The sequence below is a fragment of the Lampetra planeri genome, chromosome 27 (genome assembly GCF_965212315.1).
Source record: "Lampetra planeri chromosome 27, kcLamPlan1.2.h2, whole genome shotgun sequence".
Taxonomy (NCBI): Eukaryota; Metazoa; Chordata; class Hyperoartia; order Petromyzontiformes; family Petromyzontidae; genus Lampetra; species Lampetra planeri.
Window position 1 is genome coordinate 5247909 of NC_136133.1, and position 23036 is coordinate 5270944.

At 48.2% G+C, this 23036-nt stretch overlaps 1 protein-coding gene across 1 annotated transcript in view; it reads left to right on the plus strand.

Annotated features, from left to right (window-relative positions):
- The window catches only part of LOC144728062 (SH3 and multiple ankyrin repeat domains protein 2-like), a 370189-nt gene that overhangs the window by 264228 nt on the left and 82925 nt on the right, over nt 1-23036 (plus strand). Inside the window, exon 15 of the mRNA XM_078607344.1 lies at nt 22121-22231. Coding sequence (XP_078463470.1) covers nt 22121-22231 — 111 coding nt within the window. The remainder of the gene's footprint in view (nt 1-22120; nt 22232-23036) is intronic.

Sequence of the window (23036 nt, forward strand, 5' to 3'; positions counted from 1 at the left end):
GTAGCTCTTTTTCAGAAGCGACCTGGCTATCGTGTGGAAATGTATAGCAGCCGAATACTCTGAACGTGTGACGTTGATTCTAAATGTGGAGGGAAAAACCGGAGGACCCAGAGAAAAATCCACGCGACCACGGGGAGAACATGCAAACTCCAAATAATTATCGGGCGTCAGGGTCAAAATTGAACTCGCAACCTCCTGTATACCAGGCGAGTTATTTAACATCTCGCCACTGTGGCGCCTAATTGAGATCCCATCTGTATGCGATTGGGGTGTTTCCTCCGCGGACACGACGGTTTTCTCCAGGTCCTCCGGTTGCCACCCACGTTAATAAATTTGGTGAAAACATCATAATATGTAGGACTACAGAGCTTGGGCAATTGTTGGCCATTCCGAATCACCACCTGGCATGGCTGCTGTCCAGCCAGTCGTTGATTCCCCAGCGATTGTGAGATGCAATTTGCATGAACGACCACCGCTACGTGAGACGAAGCATTTTTATTTGTGGGGGACGTCTACCTCTGGCTCAAGGGGGCTCAGTGGTTCGTATAGGATACATGCTCAGAGGGATGTCGGATTTAAACCAGAAAATATTACCTCTTTGCCCTCGTTCATTCGTCTCAATACAGGAGGGAGACTTTCCCCTCGAATACGATCAGTCTCAATGGTCCGCCGCTTAGCAATTCCAAGAGCCATTTCAAGAATATGCCCCTTCCCGCAATCATCGTTCATGCTGCCACACCCAGGGCCAACGTCTGTTTTTCGATATTTTTACTCGGAAACAAAACCAAGTTGGCCATATCTCAAGCGCCTGCTTTGAATTTCATATTTTCCCCGTGCAGCTTCCATTTCTTTCCGGTGCCACAGTTCTGTTATTCCTTTTTTCTCATGCACTGCAGCACCTTATCTTTGCATTATTTATGTCCAGTGCCGTTGCTTTGGCGGCTCGGAGCCACGCGTTCTGTGAACAGATTTCAAAAACACGAACTCCGTAAAATAATTGAAGAAAAAAATAACCACTTTGATTTTTTTTTGCCAGTCGTTTGAATGGGTGAATTGGACAAAAAATACAAAAGCGCAGCGCCAAACAACAAATAAACTCACACGGCCATTCATCAATGTGCGGGAGAATCACATTTTAATAGGTTTCTCGGAGGAGGGAGAGAAGAAAAAATAATACGTGAATTTGTACGAAAACACAATCTCAGCATAGCTTTTTTTTTCCCCCTGCACCGCTGAAGATTAAATCCAGCATCAGTCATCCGTCACTCCCGTAAAGCCTGAGGTGTTGGGAGATATTTGAGAAAATAAAATTCGACGGGTCCTGGTTGGGTATTGCTAACCTTTTGCTCCCGAGTGGAGCGATGCAGTTGGAGTCCAGTTGTGGCACCTACCCCTACAACGCTGCTCCCCTGCGGAAGCTATCCCATTCGAGGGTGTGCGGCGTCGGTGCATTGTGGCCACGGAAACGTTCGATCACGCAGATTGTGTGTGGCCTCGATAATCAAATTCCAGTTAGGACATCAAACCGTAGGGAACGATGCGGACCGCCGTTTGCTGATGGTGCAAAACACGATGGGGTTATTTGTGAAGAATGATGATGGTGTTGGTGACAATGACCGGTGATGTTTATTATCGTACGCTCGTCTTGACGGTGGTGGTTTGCGTGCTGTATTTGGTTTTGCAGCGCAAGTCGATTGTGTGTTTTTTTCGTCGACCGTGACGCTAGTCAAGAACGTCGGCTACGGACGGTTACGACGTTTTAACGACGTTCAAGCGGAGAGCGCCGTGCCACAGACAGACAAAGGAACAGCTGACCTATTTTTCTCACAGACACCGATTTATTTATAGGGCTTTCTCATTCAGATTTAATGCGGGGTCTTACGTTATTTATTTATTGCCCTTCCATTTTGATTGCGCTTGTTCAAATTTTACGCGAAAATAATTAGCTTCCAGAAAACATGGCAAACAAGCTCGGTCATTGTTTTAAATTACAAAGCAAATATTGCGCTGTTATTTAAAAAAAAATATCTCGTTTTAAAGCATCGTTGATGGCATATTACGTGCCGTGCTTTGCCGTACAATATTCAGGGAGTGATTAGTTCTCCTGTGTGAGAGTATCAATTGGAGCTGGAGTCATTCCGTTGCAATCAAATTGAGTGGGAAAATAAGTCGGTCTAAAAACCCGGTTTGATCCGCACGAATAATTGTCATCCCAAACAGTACAAGAATAATTACTATCAATGATGCGGGGCGACGCAGTCAAAATTAACAAGATTAAGTTGCATTTGGAGGCTTGCCCCTCTTTTCTCTCCGCCTGATGAAGACCGCTTGTGTTGCGATCGAAACGTCGTAATTTTTTGCTTTTATTTTTTAATTTAAATTTATTTTTTATTTTCTATTTTCTATCTACGTGACTTTACCGAAAGAACCAAGAATATATACATGGAGCATTTTATATACAGTATACTCTGTACGTGCTCGCTTTTTTTCCACATTGCGCAAATTACTTGATGCTTCTGCTGCTGCATTGGCAGTGGTGCACGGGGGCACAACTAAGACATAAAAACCAAACACATTCGTCGACGACACTGTGTAGCCTTGAAATAAAATAACTAAATGAATATATATATAATCGGTGACGTTTTGGGAAATGGCCCTTCTTCATAGCGCGTAAACAGATATGCCAGAGAGGTAGAGTTAGTCAGAGTTAGAGACTGCACGAATTAACACTATGGGACATAACGACAATTACATTCTAGATTTGAAGCTTTCGTGACTGCAAGGATTCATACTCTTAGTTTTTTCGGTGTATCAAGATACAGTAAATTTAGCTGTGACGGTCCCACCTGAAGACGGAGACTTGTGTTGCCTCCGAAACGTCGTGATTTAATTGATTTATTTTCATTTATTATTATTTTATTTCTATCATTATTTTTTACCTACGTGACTTTACCGAAAAATCCTAAGAGTACGACAATTACACTTTAACAAAAAGACGTATTCTAATTACCAGTTTTTATACTCTTTGGATTTTTCGGTAAAGTCACGTAGGTTAAAAAGAAAACAAATAAATTACCAGTTAATGGGCACACGAACAGTTACACTGCGAGCGGCGTGTTCGTATTGTGCGGTGACAATGTTCAGCAACTAAAATCCTCTTGTAACAAAAAAACGATTCCAAGGTGCGTGCCAAAATTCAAATGAATGGTTTGCATTGTTCACCTCGCTTGGTGGCCCTAAGCCCAGCGGTGAACAATTCCACGTTGACGATGAGCGAGCGAGGATCGTGCGTAACCCGTTAATGGCAACCACTCCTGAGATGACCCACGAAGGTAGTACCGACTTTATAACTCCCCGGATGAATGATGGACCGATTCAATCACCGCCGACCGGGATTTCAACCTGCAACCTTTTGAATGCAAGCCCGAGCTATTCTGCCACAGTGGCACCCGGATGACCCCATTATTCATCCGAGCAGCAGGCAGCAGGAACAAACAAAAAAAGCACTCACCGTATCAACATTTTACCAACACCTCTAATTTCGTGGCAGGATCTTCCGCAGACCAATTCCTCGGCGAGCAGTCCGCGACAAAATGCCGGGGGTGTTGCGGTTGTCGTGAACTGCGGCGGTGACTCGTTTATCTTTCTCTCTTTCCTCTGGCATTGCATATTCGGTGCAATTTTGTTGTCGTCGTCGTACAATTTCAGCTGAAATGCTGACAACGATGCGAGCCAAATTAGCCTCGAGAAAATACTATTTTAAACAAGTATAACCCGTAAAAACTAAGTTTTTCACTATAAATCCTTTATATGCGTGGTGGCTAGAGTCCTCTCGTCCTATGGCTTGAGATGGCTGCCACCTATGGGTCAGATGATTGCATTGCACCATTAAGCAATTGGTAATTAAAAATAATATTTTTGTCCTAAGAAGTGTAAAATTTTGGAAAAAAATGTTCACGAACATTCATTGTCACGCACAACGAGTCTGTGTGGAAAATGTCAGCTCGATTGGATCACGGGAAGTGGGTTAAAAAACGACCGAAAGATTTGCACAGTCGTAAGCAAGCAAGCGAACTTAATATAAAGGATTTAAAAAAGGCAGGAGCGTCCGTAGGGTTGCCAGCAGGAACTTCCCCGTCGTCAACCTCGGGAATAAGCGGCTTTGGGGGGAGCTTGGGACGGAGCGTGGCGGGAAGCTGCACGACGACCCTGCGGCATCGTCAGCCTTCAAAGAGCTGTACGGCAGGAAATAGGCACCTCCGTGGCTGGGGAACGTTGCTCCGGGTGAACATTTGCAATGAATGTAGGGCACGCACACACACACACACGCACCCTTCTCAGATGTGACCGTACAACTCGAGGAGTACCTTGCATGTTATCGATTTAATAAGTCCGGGCTCATAATTGAAATTCCTCACATCCGCAAAACGTGTGGAGAAGGCACGAATGGATGAACGGACATCCATTTAACGATGTGGCGAACGGGAGCTTCTTCCCGTTCGTTTTTGACAGCTTTGCATAACGTGACGCGATTCAATCCTCGCCACGTGACTACCGTGAAATGCTGTGCAGATCTTTTATTTGGTTTTACCGATACCAGGAAGACGACCACAGCTGACAATGGTGTTTCTAGCTCTTAAATCAGTGGTTTCTTAACCCAGTGTCAGATTATCCTTGTAGCAAAAGTAGCTACATATGCTACGGGCCCCGCACTTTCAAGGGCCCCGCGCTGAATGTTTTCAAGCTATCAATTCCGGTTCAGTGATTCTGCACTTGCTCTATTACTATAGTACTATACCGCCTTACTTTTATGAACGACTGGGTGTTTAGGGTTAGCGATTTGTCGTATTATCTGGCTGTATAGCAAATGAAAAAATACAATTACTTTGTTTATTTTTAGGGCCCCTTTATAACATATGCTACAGGCCCCTCACTCGCTTAATCCGGCACTGTCTTAACCATTACTGCAGCCTTGCAACCCTTTGGCTCTCAATCGTAATTTGTATAATGTTAATAAAAACTTACGGGTTTGCTGAAACAAAGTAGTTGTACTTACGCGCCCGTGCTGAATTAATTTCTTCCACGATTTACCTTCCATAAAAACCTGGCCATTTCTCGCACCCCCAGAGAGGGCATCTCGCCACCCCCAGGGGGTGCGTGCATGTGCACCCCAGGTGAAGAAAAACCACTGCTGTGTAACTGCCACTACGGGTTGTCGGGCCGCAGCGCAGCGCTCGACGCGTGAGCGTGAAAGTATTTATTGATTAAAATAGATGCCCGAGGTTTGCTCGGTGGCTCATGAATTAATGCACCGAGCCATTCCCTGTATTCTTTTTCCACGAAATCTATCCTCGACTCTATCCTCGACTAAACTATGAACGATTTCTTTTTTACCAGGTAAGGCCCCACTGAGCTACATAGCTCTTTTTTCAGAAACGACCAGGCTATCACAAATGATAACTCCACAAAAGTGGGCTTATCACATGGACATTCATAGTAGACGAATACTCTAAACCCGCGATGTTGATTCTAAATCTGGATGGAAAAACCGGAGGATCCGGAGAAAAATCCACGCAACCATGAGGATAGAGGCAGAGACGCAAACTCCCAAGTTTCTAGCAGGTGTTACGGTCGGGATCGAACCCACGACCTCCTGCACACCAGGCGAGGTAGTTAACATCTCCTAGCCACCGTGATGATGATGATGATAGAGAGACACACAAACTCCAAATATACAGCAGGCGTTAGGGTCGGGATCGAACCCACGACCTCCTGCACACCAGGCGAGGCAGTTAACATCTCCTAGCCACCGCGGTGTTGCCACGGGCACGACAGCTCGCCTGCGCCGCAAGACGCGACAGCGAAGCACGCGCGGCGAGCGTCACCTGCGTAACAACGCACGTACGGTGAACTTCTTTCACGCCGTACGTCGCCAACCGTGCTAATGACGGCGGTGCAAAGACACGAGGAGACGTGGCGACACACAGGGGCGCCCGGTGGTCGTTAACACGCGTGAGAACACCGGTTTGGTGGGGCGAATGAATTATTCATGAGGTCTCGCACGCATAACCTAATGAATTAATCAACATGTTATGCGCGGCGCTGAGTAAATGAACCTTGTGGCGGGACCCCGGGGTCCCGAATAAGCGGAAGTCAAAATGGCAATTAACTAATTTATTTTTGGCGACTCCGTCCCACCGCGCACATGAACTCCGCGACCCGCGTGGCGCGGATCGTTTTGTTGTCACGTGGTGTCCAAGCGCAGCAGCGAGGACGAATGCGCAGAAGAGCTGAACGAAGCGAATGCACTCCACGCTCGGATATGGGCAGGATCATAAGTCTTATCCAAAGATGCTCAAACTTCCTACACGACTAAAGTCCTTTATTTGTCATCACGGGTTGCATAATACAGTGCAACTGCTCTCTTATCTTCATTATAATTTGTGACCTACCAATGTCTGCAGCCAGGATCAATCGATGACAATCCTATTACGTGCAGACATTTAACAGATGAGATGCGTTGCACCGTTAATTCCTCCTGTTACTTCTCTTGTCCGTATGCATCTGTGCAAATCGTTTTTTTTGTGGTTAAGCCACAGTCCCGACATACCGTCGTATCAATGCGGATAAGAGGAGCGGCGACCCACTGCTCCGTAGAGTAACATTGGTATAAACGCTTGTTACAATATGAACAGTGCATTGAAAACGCGTACTATTTTACGTACTGTTTACAAAGTGTGTTCACAAATCCACACTGAGAAACACGATGATTGACAGAGGGGTGTAAATTATTTTTTCGATAGTGTATTTAAATAGAGGTACTGCAGGTAAGTAGTTTTCAGTTTTTGAGGCACAGTTTAACAAGACAACACTTGCCATCATCCTTCAAACCCATTGGTGAAATAGAGCAACGTTTGTGTTTACATTATAATATAATACTCTTTGGATCTGTCGGTAAAGTCACGTAGGTAGAAAAAATAAAATAAAAAAATAAAATGTTTTAGTTTATATAATAAAATATTATTTTTGTTTCTTTTAAATATAAAAAAATATTTTATTTTATAAAATACTTATTTATAAAATATCTTTTTCCTTAATTTTATTTTTTCTACCTACGTGACTTTACCGAAAGAACCAAAGAGTATGGATTCCTGCGAGAGCCGGGGGCTTATGGGACCCCGGGGTCTCGCCATAAGTTTCAAATGCAGTGGTCGGCCACGCTTGGCACCGCCACTGTTTTTTGCAGTCGGTCGCGTGATCTGCTCGCTGTGACGTGTCATGTCATTCCACCACACGCCCCGCCCCCCCACCCCCCGCTGCACCCCCCCCTCCCAACATAACCCCATAAATGTAATTAATTGGCACAATTTGGACTCGAAAAATTCCAACTCCGTTCCAGAATCGTGACATTTTTTGTTCCATATCCTTTTGATTACCCCTCTCGGTCGTTACATCATTCTTTCGTGTTGGTCTGGCCGTGAGTTGCGTACATCGGCGTACAATTAAGCATCACGTCTTCAGTGGCTGATTTACGTTGATGTATTTTTTAAATCTCAATTTAAATTCTGTCTGTGCAAGAAGGAGCAGAGATGGGGGAGGGGAGAGTATGTTCCCTCTGAAGTCTCCAACGCCGTTAGCTTTGCTATCATTTAAAAGGCAGCCAATCGCTGCATGCTTCAAGTTCAAGTTCATTTATTAGGTATAGCCCTGTGAGCCATTCGGCTCTTGAATCGGGTGCAACCGCAACAAACAAAAAACAAGAATACATCTTATAGTGACTAAGTGCAAACAGAAAATCTAAGAAAAGACAGCAAAATATTGCAGAAAAAGCACCGTACACCAACACTGTGTGCAAAAATCCCATTGGGATGCAAGTCAAACAACAACAACCACAAGACAACTTAGATTAAGGCCATCAGTCGAACTCTGTACTACAACAAACAAACATGGCCAAACCAAAAAACTTGTCGAAAATCACCAAGATAAAGCCATAAAAGCAATGAAACAGTGGTCATAGGAACTGTGACCGAATTTTCACAATAAACGACATAAACAACATGTACCACCAAAACCCTGCAGCCATAGCTGGCTGCATGAGTCACTCCACAACAGCAGGAGCATCAGTCGGAGTATCAACATTTTTCAATGCACCTTTAAGATCAGCACACTAAATCAAAACACAGATCATACTCCTCCATCTTCATTGCTTGCTGCCAGCTCATGTATTTCAATTACCTTTGCATTTTTTTTTTTACTTAAGAAACCACACGCGCTCGATTGCGTGTGGCGGACGCGCTTCGCTCGCGCGCGCTTTCCGAACGCGGGTTGCTTGGATTCTGAGAGACGTTTTAGTTGTACGGAGAAAAAAAAAACGTCGAGTCGAAGGTGGCACGCTGCCCCCCCGCCCCCCCCGTTTCATAACCCAAGGGATCGTTCGTCCGATACTTGATTGGTTGGGGGATGAACGCAGATCGATCAGCACTTGGGGGTTCCTCGATGATGAGATGACTTCCTGCCGACACCAAGTAGCGATTATCTGCACCGGTCCTGGGCCTCCCCCCTGGGTCGACTCAGCCTCAGATGAGTAGCTGGTTGCGGTGTGTAAACATCACCACTGGGGAGACAAAGGCGGCCCCGCGTGCCGCTGGCCATCCTCCCCCTCGTGTGCCGTGCCGGCCTTCGTAGACGATCGCCAACAGCACTTGCCCCAAATGTCTGTTCAGGCTATACTGAGGATCTTTTGTCTTTGTGCGTTCATCACTGACTCAGGACCATCGGTGCAGATTGATTCTGGCCATGGATCGTTTGCGTTCGGGAGGGGCACCCTTTGGAGTTAAGTGAAAACCCGCTGGTCTGAACTCTGCTCTCAGTGGAGCGATGCCCCATTTGCCGCGATTGCCGATGATGTAATTACGTTCGGCACGTTTGCTTTCATCCTGCACTCCGCCAAGGCTGGGGGAGAGCTTTGCTCAGCCCCCCCCTCCGCACGGTTCCACACCGGGCGGAGGGGGGGTCATTCCGCACCACCGATTGGCACGGTTGGCCACGTACGGTGCGAAAGAAGTTCAACATATATACATCCCATACCAAATCATCACAGGCATCTTACACCACCACTTGCCAATCACCAGACGTTTGGCGCAGTTGGTGGGCTACGTTAATGACGTCCTGGGGCATCCGTGAAAGAAAAAGAGCTGCATAGCTCATCGGATTCCTCCGGCCCAATAAAGATTCTGATTTGGGACCAAAGTTTCACATCTCGTGGTCAACTCTTTTGAGATTAGAGTTGTCAAGGTTTGGCCTTGATCTTTGACCTCAACCTCTTCAAAAGCCCGTACCTATGGGTCTCCAGTGACCTTGGAATGAACTTTAACCGTCATTTTAAAGACTACAACAAGCCCTGCATTTTCATAACTGACAAACCACCATTCTCCTTTCTCCATACGGTCTATGGCCTCAAAACACAAGTCGACTGTGTATTGACGCCTCGTTGGACCAAGCCAAATAAGTAGCGAGGGGGTTCTTGAACTCCAACAGACGTGAAGAGAACTTTCACGTCTCAGCCGAATCGCAATTGTTAACAACACAACGCATGGGAAGAGGCCCTCTAATGGAAACAAGCAGGAGCTCGTGGGTTCGATCCCAACACTGATGCCTGCTGTATATTTGGCGTGTGCAATGTCTCTCTCTCTCTCTCTCCTCGTGGTCGCGTGGATTTTTTTCTCCGGGTCCTCCGGTTTTTTCCTCCACGTTTGGAATCAACATCACCACGCGTTTAGAGTATTTGGCTGCTATACATTTCCACGCAATGAGCCACTTCGTTGAGCTATCATTTGTGACATCTGTGATAGAAAAAGCTTCACAGCTCATCGGATTCCTCCGGTGTAAAACACATTCCTGCGGAGGGAGCTGGTAGGAACGTTGGGTTGCTCGGTCAATGGCCAGGGTCAACGGCGGCGTGATGTATTCCGAAAATATGCCCAACTGTGAGGGCGGGCACAAGCCGGCATGAGTAGGTTAAACGTTGAGTTTTATAAGGGCACCACGGGGTGACCAACCCCTCCCCACCCAGCCCCACCCCTCCCACCCCCCACCCAGCCCCACACTCCCCACCCAGCCCTTCCCTACCCTCCCCACCCAGCCCCTCCCCACCCTCCCCACCCCACCCAGCCCCTCCCTCCCCACCCAGCCCCTCCCTGCACGATGGACGGACACAATAATACCCTGTGGGCTGGTGGAACCAGTGGGTTCCTGCCAGTATAAATATTCAGATTCTGAAGCGAGTGGACTCACAGCCCCCCCCGCCATGCACCCGCCGTGCCACCTCCGCTCAACAGATCAGCACGATTCCTCCCGGGTCGTTCGAGGTCTAACTCAATCAGACGTAAATACAGAAGTCGGACAGCTGTACAACCTTGAGCGTGAAGCGCGCAGGCCTCATGAAGGTCGTATCAATTACAGCATCGTCCGAGTCCCTGCGCCCAGAAACTCCGTCACTTTTATTACACCAACCGAGGAGAGAGCTGAAGTTTGAGAAATGTTGATGTATTACGCTTAATGAGGTATTCCCCCTTACCCCCTCCCCATCTTCGCTGCCCCCCCCCCCGCCCCGCCTTCTTCCTCCCCCCTTCGATGCGGGGTTTGTTAAGATCACCCTCACGGCGAGCTGATGAGCGGTGCAGGAACCGGTCAGATCAGATCTTTGAGACGGGTGACAGAAAGTTGATTGGTTCGGTCATGTCATGTCCACGGATAAATAAATAAATAACATACTGGGTGGGTGCGGGGGGGGGCTGGAAAAAAATTGTATTAAAGTGTTAAAATCGATACGATCGTAATGAGAGACCTGTTACCGTTAGAAGGTGCGGCCGGGTTTGTTTTTTTCTCTCGGCCTTACCTTTTCGGCATTCGCGTTCGGCAAGACTGGATCAAATCCCAAACATCCAGAGCCAGAATATTTACAGCAGCATGGGCGCCCCAGAAGTCACGTGACTGCTCGGGGCACCCCCCACCACTGTGGCACAAAGTGCTCGCGCAGGCCAGGGGGTGATACAGGAATGGGGGTGGATCAGCTGAGGGAAAGGGAGATCTGACAACAACAACAATGACAACCACCACCACAAGCGGATGATGAAGCGAGAGACACAGAGAGAATGAGACGAAGAGGTACAGAGCGGTGATGCGGAGAGACAGGGCGAGGAATACGGCGAGACGCATGAGCACGTCGAGAGACGGCGAGAAAGAGACGCGGCGGCTCGGAGACAGACGGGCGCAGAGCGACGCGCGGAGGAAGACAGAGCGACGCGCGGAGGAAGACAGAGTGACAGTGGGAGACATTCCCCGGCTGTCCACCGCAAACTGCGATGATTGCGGAGAACAGCTAGCGGCGGCATCTTCCTGCGCGCCCGTGGGACGAGAGCCACCAGCCCTTGAGCGGAAGCATCGGCCGTACTGCGGGCACGGAGCCGCTGTTTCGTCTGCTGAATGGGATTCGTGTTGTGGCGTAGCAGCTGCTGCCGGTGTTGATGATAGCGACAGGAAGATTTTTTTCTTTCCCTCTTTTTCTTCAGCCCTCTCGACCGAGTCGGCCACAGCAGCCACTTCTCCACTGCTTACCGTTGGCTTGACATTTCCTGACATGCGTCCACGTTAATATTGGCTGTCTTGAGGTGTCAATTTAAGGGCATCTTTGTAGCAGAAGTGGATCTTAACCTGGGGGTGCACGCCACCCGCTGGGGGTGCGAGATGCCGTTTCTGGGGAGTGCGAGACGTGGGCCAGATTTATTTAGAAGACAAAGCCAAACGAAGAGAGACAAGAGGGCTTTTCCCCCTTTTTCTGGCAACAAAACAGTTGTGTTAAGATGTTAAAACACCAAACTGAAACCTTTCACGAGGAATCATGTCTGCATTAACCACAATGCTTGTGGTCAGAATGCGAACAAAAAAACGTGCTCTGATAATATATGCATTGTCCTTGAAACTGATTGGTCCTCTGGTCTAACATCGTTTGAGACGAGGCTCAAAAGAAAGCTGTCTCTGGTGTGGACCAATCCGTTTCAAAGACAATGCATATATTATCAGAGTGTGCTTTTTGTTTGCATTCTGACCACAAGCATTGTGGTTAATGCAGACATGATTCCTTGTAAAAGGTTTCAGCTTGGTGTTTTAACATCTTAACACAACTGTTTTGTTGCCAGAAAAAATGGGAAAACCCTATTATCATATTTTGGTCCTGGCAGAGGAGGTCCCATGATGTAGAGAGACAAAGCGAGACAGAGGGACAGGTACAGAGATAGACAGAGACAAAGGGAAAGATGGAGAGACAAAGAGACGGAGCAAGCCCTGGGAGACTGAAGGAGACACATACTTCCCTAATGCCAATGCTCAGGTTGTGCCGTACCCAACAGGGGTTTGTCTCCTCTCAACATACAGAGAGTCGGCGCGATTCAGGGTCACAATTCAACGTCCTGATATTTGATTAAATGTAAGAAAAAGCATATTTGTGAACCAAAAACAAAGCAGTTCCGCTTACAAAGCACGAACAGCAGAGCACATCAAACAGACTCCCCCCCCCTTCCCGAGAAAATAATCCGGGCAATCTGCTGCCAAACATGTTTCATACGTCCCACATTAGTTTGATTGCATGAGTGTTATTGAATTAGCAAATATGTGGGTTTAGAGCCAATAACAATATCCAAGACACGAGGTATATTAATCACACCTGTGAACCCATACGGTTTGTTCAGGGAAATTGAGTAAAACATCAAATGTGTTTATTTTGTGTGTGTTTCTCCCCGGTGCTGGGAATTTGTAGGACGAACGTTGAGATTTATACGGGACACGCAGTGCCGGCCCGAGCCTCTTGGGGGCCCTAAGCAGAATTTGATTTGGGGGCCCCCCTCCCACCACGCAGACTCATCTGTGCTAGAAGATTATTGACACAAATGTCACACTATAATGTTATAGCGAATATTATAAACGAATACAGTGAGGTTATGTATTAATAAAAAATAAAAACAACACTTAAAATACTTCACTCTTTTATTAAAACTTCTGAATACAAACGGTCACAAAAAACATATTAAATAAATTATTTGCAAATGTGCATTAAATGTGCAATCTTTTAAATAAAACCAAAATAGACAAACATTAATCTAATCAAAAATAGAATGTTACAAAAAAAAAGATACTTAAATAATGAAAGCAAACATAAGAACAGCAAGGGTTCAACAATGTCAACTGTACAACAATGACCTCAAAATCGTTCCTTCCTAGCTTTTCTGGAGGCAAAGTCACTAATGACATCATTGTATGGTATTGCTTGGCCAACTTTGTTATTAATACTAATGACTGCAAGTCCACTTAGTCTTTCCTGGGCCATTGATGATCTCAAATATGTTTTTATCAATTTGAGCTTGGAAAAGCTCCTCTCTGCTGAGGCAACTGACACAGGCAGAGTGCAGGCTATCCTGAGAGCTACCCAAAGATTTGGGTAAAGCTCACACATCTCATTTTGTGAGAGGTATGTGAGAAGCTCAAAGGCAGTCATCATAGTTTGGGGAAGTTCAGGAAGACTCTCTATCTCTACTGCCAGTGCGCTACCATCAATATCAGCCTCCTCTCCACAAGAGAGTTTTTCCCCAAGAAGCTCACATTGTTCCCTCCGGACCTTTTGATCTAGCTCCCTAAAATTGAGCAGCACTCCAAAGTTCTCTTTAACCTCACTTAGAGACTTAAATCTATCCTCCAATGACATTAATTCATTTATATCACTTGTTTAAGTTATTTAATTGTAAAAAAAAAAAAAAACGATTCGGGGGCCCCCTGGTGGCCAGGGGGCCCCAAGCAGCCGCTTAGTTCGCTTATGCCTCGGGCCGGCCCTGGGGACACGGGATGACCAATAAGGTCTGTAATAAGCTAGGGCACTGATAAGGGGTTGACAGGTGTGTAGTGGTGAGTGTACTAGTGGTGAGTGTAGTGGTGAGTGTACTAGTGGTGAGTGTACTAGTGGTGAGTGTAGTGGTGAGTATACTAGTGGTGAGTGTACTAGTGGTAAGTGTACTAGTTGTGAGTGTAGTGGTGAGTGTACTAGTGGTGAGTGTACTAGTGGTGAGTGTAGTAGTGAGTGTACTAGTGGTGAGTGTACTAGTGGTGAGTGTAGTGGTGAGTGTACTAGTGGTGAGTGTACTAGTTGTGAGTGTAGTGGTGAGTGTACTAGTGGTGAGTGTAGTGGTGAGTATACTAGTGGTGAGTGTACTAGTGGTGAGTGTAGTGGTGAGTATACTAGTGGTGAGTATACTAGTGGTGAGTGTACTAGTGGTGAGTGTACTAGTTGTGAGTGTAGTGGTGAGTGTACTAGTGGTGAGTGTACTAGTGGTGAGTGTAGTAGTGAGTGTACTAGTGGTGAGTGTACTAGTGGTGAGTGTAGTGGTGAGTGTACTAGTGGTGAGTGTACTAGTTGTGAGTGTAGTGGTGAGTGTACTAGTGGTGAGTGTACTAGTTGTGAGTGTAGTGGTGAGTGTACTAGTGGTGAGTGTACTAGTTGTGAGTGTAGTGGTGAGTGTACTAGTGGTGAGTGTAGTGGTGAGTATACTAGTGGTGAGTGTACTAGTTGTGAGTGTACTAGTGGTGAGTGTAGTGGTGAGTATACTAGTGGTGAGTGTACTAGTTGTGAGTGTAGTGGTGAGTGTACTAGTGGTGAGTGTAGTGGTGAGTATACTAGTGGTGAGTGTACTAGTGGTGAGTGTAGTGGTGAGTGTACTAGTGGTGAGTGTACTAGTTGTGAGTGTAGTGGTGAGTGTACTAGTGGTGAGTGTAGTGGTGAGTATACTAGTGGTGAGTGTACTAGTTGTGAGTGTACTAGTGGTGAGTGTAGTGGTGAGTGTACTAGTGGTGAGTGTACTAGTTGTGAGTGTAGTGGTGAGTGTACTAGTGGTGAGTGTAGTGGTGAGTATACTAGTGGTGAGTGTACTAGTTGTGAGTGTAGTGGTGAGTGTACTAGTGGTGAGTGTCTATTTGTGTTTCTCCCTTGTGATGGCGCTTTGTAGGATGCACGTTTCGACGTATAAGGGGCAAGTGGTGACCAAAAAGGTCTGAAATAAGCTCGGGCACTGATAAGGGGTTGACAGCGATGCATCGACTGCACATTTGTTCTGCAAACACGAAGAAGCAAGGAGAAGCCGCACGTTCTCGAAGCTGAATACATAAATCACCCCGGGTCACCTGACGTGGTCGGTTGGGCTAGCGCACATGTTGGAAGCCGTCACCGCCGTCACGAATTTGTGCGGGGGGCGGTGTCGCGACGGAATTCGGTCGCCCGCGGCTGCAGCTTTGGAGTTTGCCCGCACGTGGTCGGGTTACTCGGCGAGGGGACGCGTACGTACACGCGTACGCACGTGCGCAGGTGCGTACGTGCGTGTGTATTTTGTATGCGTATGTTGTGGGGGAGCGGTTAGTGCAGCGGTTTAGCGCCATGCGCTACGTGCCCGTCGACCCGGGTTCGATTCCCGCTCACGGCCAACACCAAGTGACGATAATTATCTGAATCGGTCCTGGGCCTCCCCCCTAGGTCGACTCGGCCTCAAATAAGTACCTGGTATGGTATGTAAAGATCCCCCACTCGGGAGACAAAGGCAGCCGGGCGCGGTGCTGGCCACCCACCCTCTCGTGCAGAGTGCCGGCCTTCAGAGGTGCTACTCGCTAACAGCACTTTCCCCAAAAGTCTGTTATGGCTATATGGGGGGGGGGATCTTTGTTTTTGTTTGTACGTTGAACTTCTTCCGTACCGTACGTAGCCAACCGTGCTAACCGGAAGTGCGGGGGAAGGACAACAAACTAAACACGAAAAGCAGCTCTAAAGAATTGAGTTTTTAGTTTCGATTTAAAAGTGCATTGCTCCATTGGCTCATATCGGAAGGAAGAGTGTTCCAGACGGCGCACCTGAAGCGCACCTGAAAGTGCGCGATGCGGTGACACGACGAGAGAAAGTGTCCGCCGCATTGTCATCACAGCAGGCCATGGTGCAGCAAACATGAAAAGAAGAGAAATGAAATCACAAATGATCCCCTTCACCTCATACGTGCGGTGAACCCACCAAGTGCCTGTAGACGCAATAAGAGTGGCAATTTGTAACATCCCCCGCCGCACAACATTCGCTCGGGAACAACGCAGCGCTGCGAGGAGGAACCACAGACGAGCAGGAACCAGCGCTACCAACAATTGCCCAAGCTCTGTGGTCCCCTATATACGAACCCTTTCCCCTTCCGAGATGTCTGCAAGTTTGCAGGGTGTGCGTGTCCCGTTCACCGCCGAATCTCGGAACGCGCAAAGCGGTTCGGCGTTACATTTTACTTAGAGAGGCGCAGCGCCGTCGTTTTTAAAGACGTCGTACTCACCGCAGAGAACCGTAGCGACACGACCGCCGCTCTATGATAGCTGGCGCCAACCCGTGCCACATGGCCCCGTTGGGAGCCTCGGTCCCGATACAGTTACGTCATCGGAATGGGAAAGGGGTTAAAGGAATGTGGCGCCCGTTGTGTTGCAACGCACGCCCAACGTGATTGACGACTCAGCGGCAAGAGGCACCCGACCTTAGGACGACCTCAATTCATTTTTTGTTGTTGTTGTTGAGATTCTGAGAAGGGTGACGATGTCGTAGAAACCTCGGGGGTTGCGTGCCAGGCAAGTTTTTGGCAGATCGGGTCTCCACACAGCACGTGGCTCCCAGGAGTTGCAGGAGTGGATGAGACTTGAATGATGGAATAAAAGACAACAACAACCACAACAACAAAAACCTACGGATAAAAAGGAACTGTGGGGTGATCGGATAAAATTAAGAAAAATGCACGCTAGTTGAAGATCCGTGGATGAAATCAGACTCCCAAGGCGGAGAGTGAAAACTGAGCGTGATGTACGTCACGTGAGGTCCGAAGCATCGATTCCCCTGTGGCAAAATGGTGAATGTCGCGCCAGCCTCTATTGGGTTGAGAGGGGGGAGGAGCGGGTCACGTGATCCCATTACATGCAACGCCTACGAAATAGAAAAATCATCGATTCGTACGCGTGCAATTGGACGCGTAGGCATCTTTTGAGATTAAGGATAATCAATACTCCCGGATACGTCATTAAAAAAAAGAAACCCCAGGTACAGGTAAAAGAGTGCAGCCCCCTGCAATTGCTTGGCTCTTGGGACACCGCTGGCGGAAGCGGTCCTCCACGAGAGGGAGCTCCGGAGATTCATCTTCTTGGTTCTTTCGGTAAAGTCACGTAGAATGGAAGTAATAAAATAATAAAAATAAAACATAATAAAATAATTCTCACTGCCAAGCTTGGAGCGTATATATACACTCCAAGCTTGGCGGTGTTTCATTCTTCACCTGAAGACGGCTACTTGCGTTGTGGCCGAAACGTCGTGAGAATTATTTTATTATGTTTTATTTATATTATTGTATTACTTCCCTTCTACGTGACTTTACCGAAAGAACCAAGAAGATGAATCCCTGCAGTCACGAAAGCTTTAAATCGAAAAGAGCTCCGGAGAGTTGGGAAGTGCCCACGCTTCACCCCAACCGTACGTGACCTGCCTGCCCATCGGCTAACTGTGGCGTTTAGACTTTAATCTTGCCGGGTGGACAGAGGTAGTAGGGAGGGGCGCGGGGGGGGGATCTTCGTGATTGGCTGCTGCTATGAATGTCCACGTGGTGATTCGTTGAGCTATCATTTTTAAATCCTTTATGTTAAGTTCGCTTGCTTGCTTGCTTGCGTGCTTGCTTGCTTGCGTGCTTGCGTGCTTGCTTACGACCGTGCAAATCTTTCGGTCGTTTTTTAACCCACTTCCCGTGATCCATTCGAGCTGACATTTTCCACACAGACTCGTTGTGCGAGACAATTAATGTTCGTGAAAAAAAATTCCCAAAATTTTACACTGTTTAGGGAAAACAAATTAAATATTTAATTACCAATTGCTTAATACTGGCAGACAATCATCTGACCCATAGGTGGCAGCCATCTCAAGCCAGAGGACGAGAGGACTCTAGCCGCCACGCATATAAAGGATTTATAGTGAAAAACTTTGTTTTTACGGGTTTACTTGTTGATGGCCAGGTCGCTTCTGAAAAAGAGCTATGTAGCTCAGTGGGCCCTACCTGGTACATTTAATATATATATATAATAAACTGCCGCAGCGAGAGATCGGTGACTTCTGGATTGCAAGTCCAGCGTGCTGACAGTGACAACCGCGACAGCATCACAATCGATACCCCAGTATCGACTACAGATCGATGGTCCTGAGTGACTGATGTATATTGTCACTTAAGTTTCAGAGCAATGATGGGAAAGCCAGATGAGTTAGTGGGCCGCGTAAGCGTCCCTCCTTCACCTCGGTGAAGGAGGTCTCCTCGGTGGCTAGGAGATGTTAACTGCCTCGCCTGGTGTACAGGAGGGGCGTGGGTTCGATCCCGCCCTGACGCCTGCTGCTGTATATTTGGAGTTTGCGGCAAAACCTTTTCCCGTGGTCGCACGGATTGTTCTCCGGGTCCTCCGGTTTTTCCCTCCGCATTTAGAATGAACGTCACGCGTTTATAGTATTTGGCTGCTGAAAATGTTAACATAAGCCACTTTATTGAGCTATCCTTTGTGTGCCAGGTCGCCTCTGAAAAAGGGCTATATAGCTCAGTGGGCCTTACCTGGTCAAATAAAATAAGTAGTTTAATAGTTTAGTTTATATTATAGTTTTAATAGTTTAGTTTCAGCGGGCCACAAGTTTGAAATCGTGCTTGTGTATTAATCGTGACCCCACGCCAAAACCTAAATACACTTAATCCTGGCCAATGATGAATTCACATGGACACTGATTTACAGAGCATCTCCATGCAATCACATCTCAAGATCCTGCGCAGAACAGTGGAGCGAACACGGGCATCCGGGAGTCGAGGATGCTGCTTCATTTACTTACTCGGTAGAGAGAACGGGACGGTCAAGTGGCTGCGAAAACATTCGTGAACCGCACTCTCATCTCCGTTAGCGGCAGTGTTGATGGCGCAGGTTGTGGGTTGTATTTGAAGGGAGCTGCTGATGGGCTATGTATTGCTAGGCCCAGGATATATGTTCATCCAGAATCAGAATCTGTGTTATTCTGTTGAAATCCGATGAGCTCTGAAGGGATTGTTTGTTGTTACAACAACAAACAATCCCGCACCTCCGATTAGCACAGTTGGCTATGTACGTATGCGAAAGAAGTGCAACACACGTCGAAAAAAAAACCCGATAGGAGCGCAAGGTATAGGGAAGGTAAGCAAATCATCCATCCGTTCATTGCAGTCCAAGGACACGTGACGTGTTTTCATGAAATCGAAAAACAAAATCGAAATCAAACAACGCCAATCTCTATGAAACAACTTAGCCAGCTTGCCGTTAACAACGGCCACACGTGACTTAACCACGTGGCAACAATTGTTCACGATTTAGTTTTTGTTCTGACATTTAAAACGATCACAGTTACGGCTGACGGACCAGCGCAATTACCGCGCACGCATGTTAGGGTTGCGTGTTAGGGTTGCGTGTTAGAGTTGCGTGTTAGGGTTGCGTGTTAGGGTTGCGTGTTAGGGTTGCGTGTTAGGGTTGCGTGTTAGGATTGCGTATTAGGGTTGCGTGTTAGGGTTGCGTGTTAGGGTGGCGTGTTAGGGTTGCGTGTTAGGGTTGCGTGTTAGGGTTGCGTGTTAGGGTTGCGTGTTAGGGTTGCGTGTTAGGGTTGCGTGTTAGGGTTGCGTGTTAGGGTTGCGTGTTAGGATTGCGTATTAGGGTTGCGTGTTAGGGTTGCGTGTTAGGGTTGCGTGTTAGGGTGGCATGTTAGGGTTGCGTGTTAGGGTTGCGTGTTAGGGTTGCGTGTTAGGGTTGCGCGCGAGCCGGCGTAATACGCGCGCGTGTGCCGCGTTGTTCGTTACTTAGACACGTGTTCTTTATTACGTAAACCCACGTTTGTTACGTGTGCACCATGCAGGGGAATCGCCGCCTAAACGGAGGCAGCGTTTATTGGATTGGCTTTTTCCAGCTCGTTTAGATTTGTTCTTACGCACCGCTGCCCACGCGATCGGTTAATTTTTAATTTGAATTTTTACACCACACAAATAACGAGTTGCATGCCAAGAAGAAACTTTAATTTTTATGAAATCACATGTTTTGTTCTTTTTAAACCCAGCCGCTGCAGAGTTGTGTGAAATTTAATCAAGACTTTGTTTTAAAAAAATGTAAAGATTTTGTTGCTGTCGTTGAGTTGATAAATGTATTGGCAGTGGTGGTGCTAATCCTGCGCGTGTGAGGGCGGAGACCAGTTCACGCGTACAGTATCTTGCGCAGCAATAGTGGCGAATACGTGTGTACGTAGGTTGTTAAACTTCTTTCGCACCGTACGTAGCCAACTGTGCTAATCGCATGTGCAGCGGAAGGACATCGAACTAAACACAAAAAGCAGTTCTAAGGGAATGAGTTTTCATTCTCGATTTAAAAGTGCACGGCTTCAGTGGCTTGCTAATATCGGAAGAGCATTCCGGACGACCGCAGAAGCGCATCTCAAAGCGTGCGATGCGGCGACCATCTTTGTTCGATGGCTTAGCCAAAAGCCGAAGATTTATGTTCCGTGACGAGATCGGCGAGGCATTCTGGTTCATTTGTGGCGAGCACTTTGCGTGCAAAGAGTGCGACCCTACAACGTGTCCGTTCGTCGACCGGAAGCCAACGCAGCTCTGCGAGCACTTGACGGGCACGGTCGGATCTGTACATAGGTGGGGTGACCATAATCCCATGCCCCCTCGATCTGCCGTCCTAAGCCTTGAGTGCGTTCGAGTCGGCGCCTCTTCAACGGCAAAGCCACGCAAACTCTCTCCTGAAGCCCTCTCGTCATGGCCAGCAGCAGCAGCAAACCTCGACATTGTGGGCATTGAGCTCCTGAACGTAGAGTATCGCCACACACAACAACACAATTGCCCTCCGTAGCTTCTGCAACTCAACGCAACGTGCCAGCAGCATTGAACATTTTTTTTACTTTCAATTGGGAGTTCTTGAAGGGTTCGCCTGTTACTTAACACATTCCTGCCGAGGGAGCTGGTAGGAACGTTGGATTGCTCGGTCAATGGCCAGGGTCAACGGCGGCGTGGTGTATTCCGCAAATATGGCCGACTGTGAGGGCGGGCACAAACCGGCGTGAGTAGGTTAAACGTTGAGATTTATAAGGGCACCACGGGGTGACCAGTCCCTCCCCACCCAGCCCCACCCCTCCCACCCCCCACCCAGCCCCACCCTCACCACCCAGCCCCTCCCCACCCTCCCCACCCAGCCCCTCCCCACCCTCCCCTCCGCACCAAGCCCCTCCCTCCCCACCCAGCCCCTCCCTGCACGACGGACGGACGGACACAATAATCCCCTGTGGGCTGGTGTAACCAGGAGGTTCCTACCAGTAAAATCCACTCTGAGGGAACTGTTTATATGCCCGATGGAATAAGAGTCTCCAACTCTTACGAGCCACCGCGTCTCTCTGGCCTTTTCGATGTGCCATGAAGATGGGCCATTGGCCCGAAAACGTTGCCTACGTATTCTTTTTTGTATTTTAAAGCCACGGTGGTATAGTTGCGTGTGGCCGACACACTGTTGTACTTTCACGCGGGGTGAGGTGCGGTGATTCTTCTCACGTGGCTCAAGAAGGATTCGACTGTGCACCGGCGGACTCCTAACACCCCGTTGGCCAGGGCCCCCCCCCTCCCCCCGATCGTCACTCTTGACCAGAGGTCGCAACCGGGTACCCGATACCCGTACCCTACCCGATACCCGGCTACCCATACCCGGCCGGGTACGGGTAGCCGTTTGCGACCCTGGTGCGGACGGGTACGGGTACGGGTAGGCCGTGAGTCACTGGTGAGTAGCCGTTTGTCACTCATTTCGGGTAGGGTACGGGTAGGGTACGGGTACGGGTAGGGAACGGCTACCTGTACCCGGCCGGGTACGGGTACCCATTTGCGACCCTGGTGCGGCAGGGTACGGGTAAGGAATCAAAACCCGTTTGCGACCTCTGCTCTTGACTCAGCGTGCTGCACCCCCCCCCCCCTCCCGTGTGCTCCTGTTGTCATCGCAGTGCTGAGCATCGGCGAGGGCGGCTTCTGGGAGGGGACGGTGAAGGGACGCACCGGCTGGTTCCCCGCCGACTGCGTGGAGGAGATCCCCATCCGGCACGAGTCTCTGCAAGGTACGGACGCTGGTCGAGTCGGTGACGCGCACACGAAGGCAAAGATCCCCAGTATGATAGTAATAGGTTTTTACCCTTTCAACTGGTACAAAAACTGAAACCTTTATACAAGGGATAATGTATAAAGGTATCAGTGTTTGTACCAGTTGAAAGGGTAAAAACCTATTACTATATTTTGCCACTGGTAAAGGAGATGTCTCGTAATCCCCAGTATAAGCCTGTGACAGACTGTAGGGGCAAGGGCTGTTAGCGGGTAGCACCTATGAAAGCCGGCACGGCACACGAGGGGGTGGGTGGCCATCAATACGCACGGCCGCCTTTGTCTTCCCGGTGGCGATGTTTTTACACACCGCACCCAGGTAGCAATTTGAGGCTGAGTCGATCTAAGGGAGAGGCCCAGGACCGGTTCAGATAAGTGTCACCGGGGTTGGCCGTGACCGGGAATCGAACTTGGGGCATAGCCGTGTTTGTAGCGCAGCGCGCTAACCGCTCCACGACCACACACACACGTACACACACACACACGCATGCGCACAAACGCAATACACAGGGGCTTCTTGGTGTAAATGATCACTTCGGTATTGCATTCCCCTGGCTCAGAGAGAGAAGGAGAGAATGGTGGGATAAGAATAGGCTTTACCCTTTTCCGGCAGTAAAACAGGAGGCTATTTGGATGTTCAGGTAACAAATAGACACACCTATCGCAAGGCATCGAGTCTGCATTAACCATACATGCTTGCGGTGAAACGTGCTTTGATAATAATGCACGCATTGTCCCCGAAATAGTTTGGCCTACGTCAGAGAC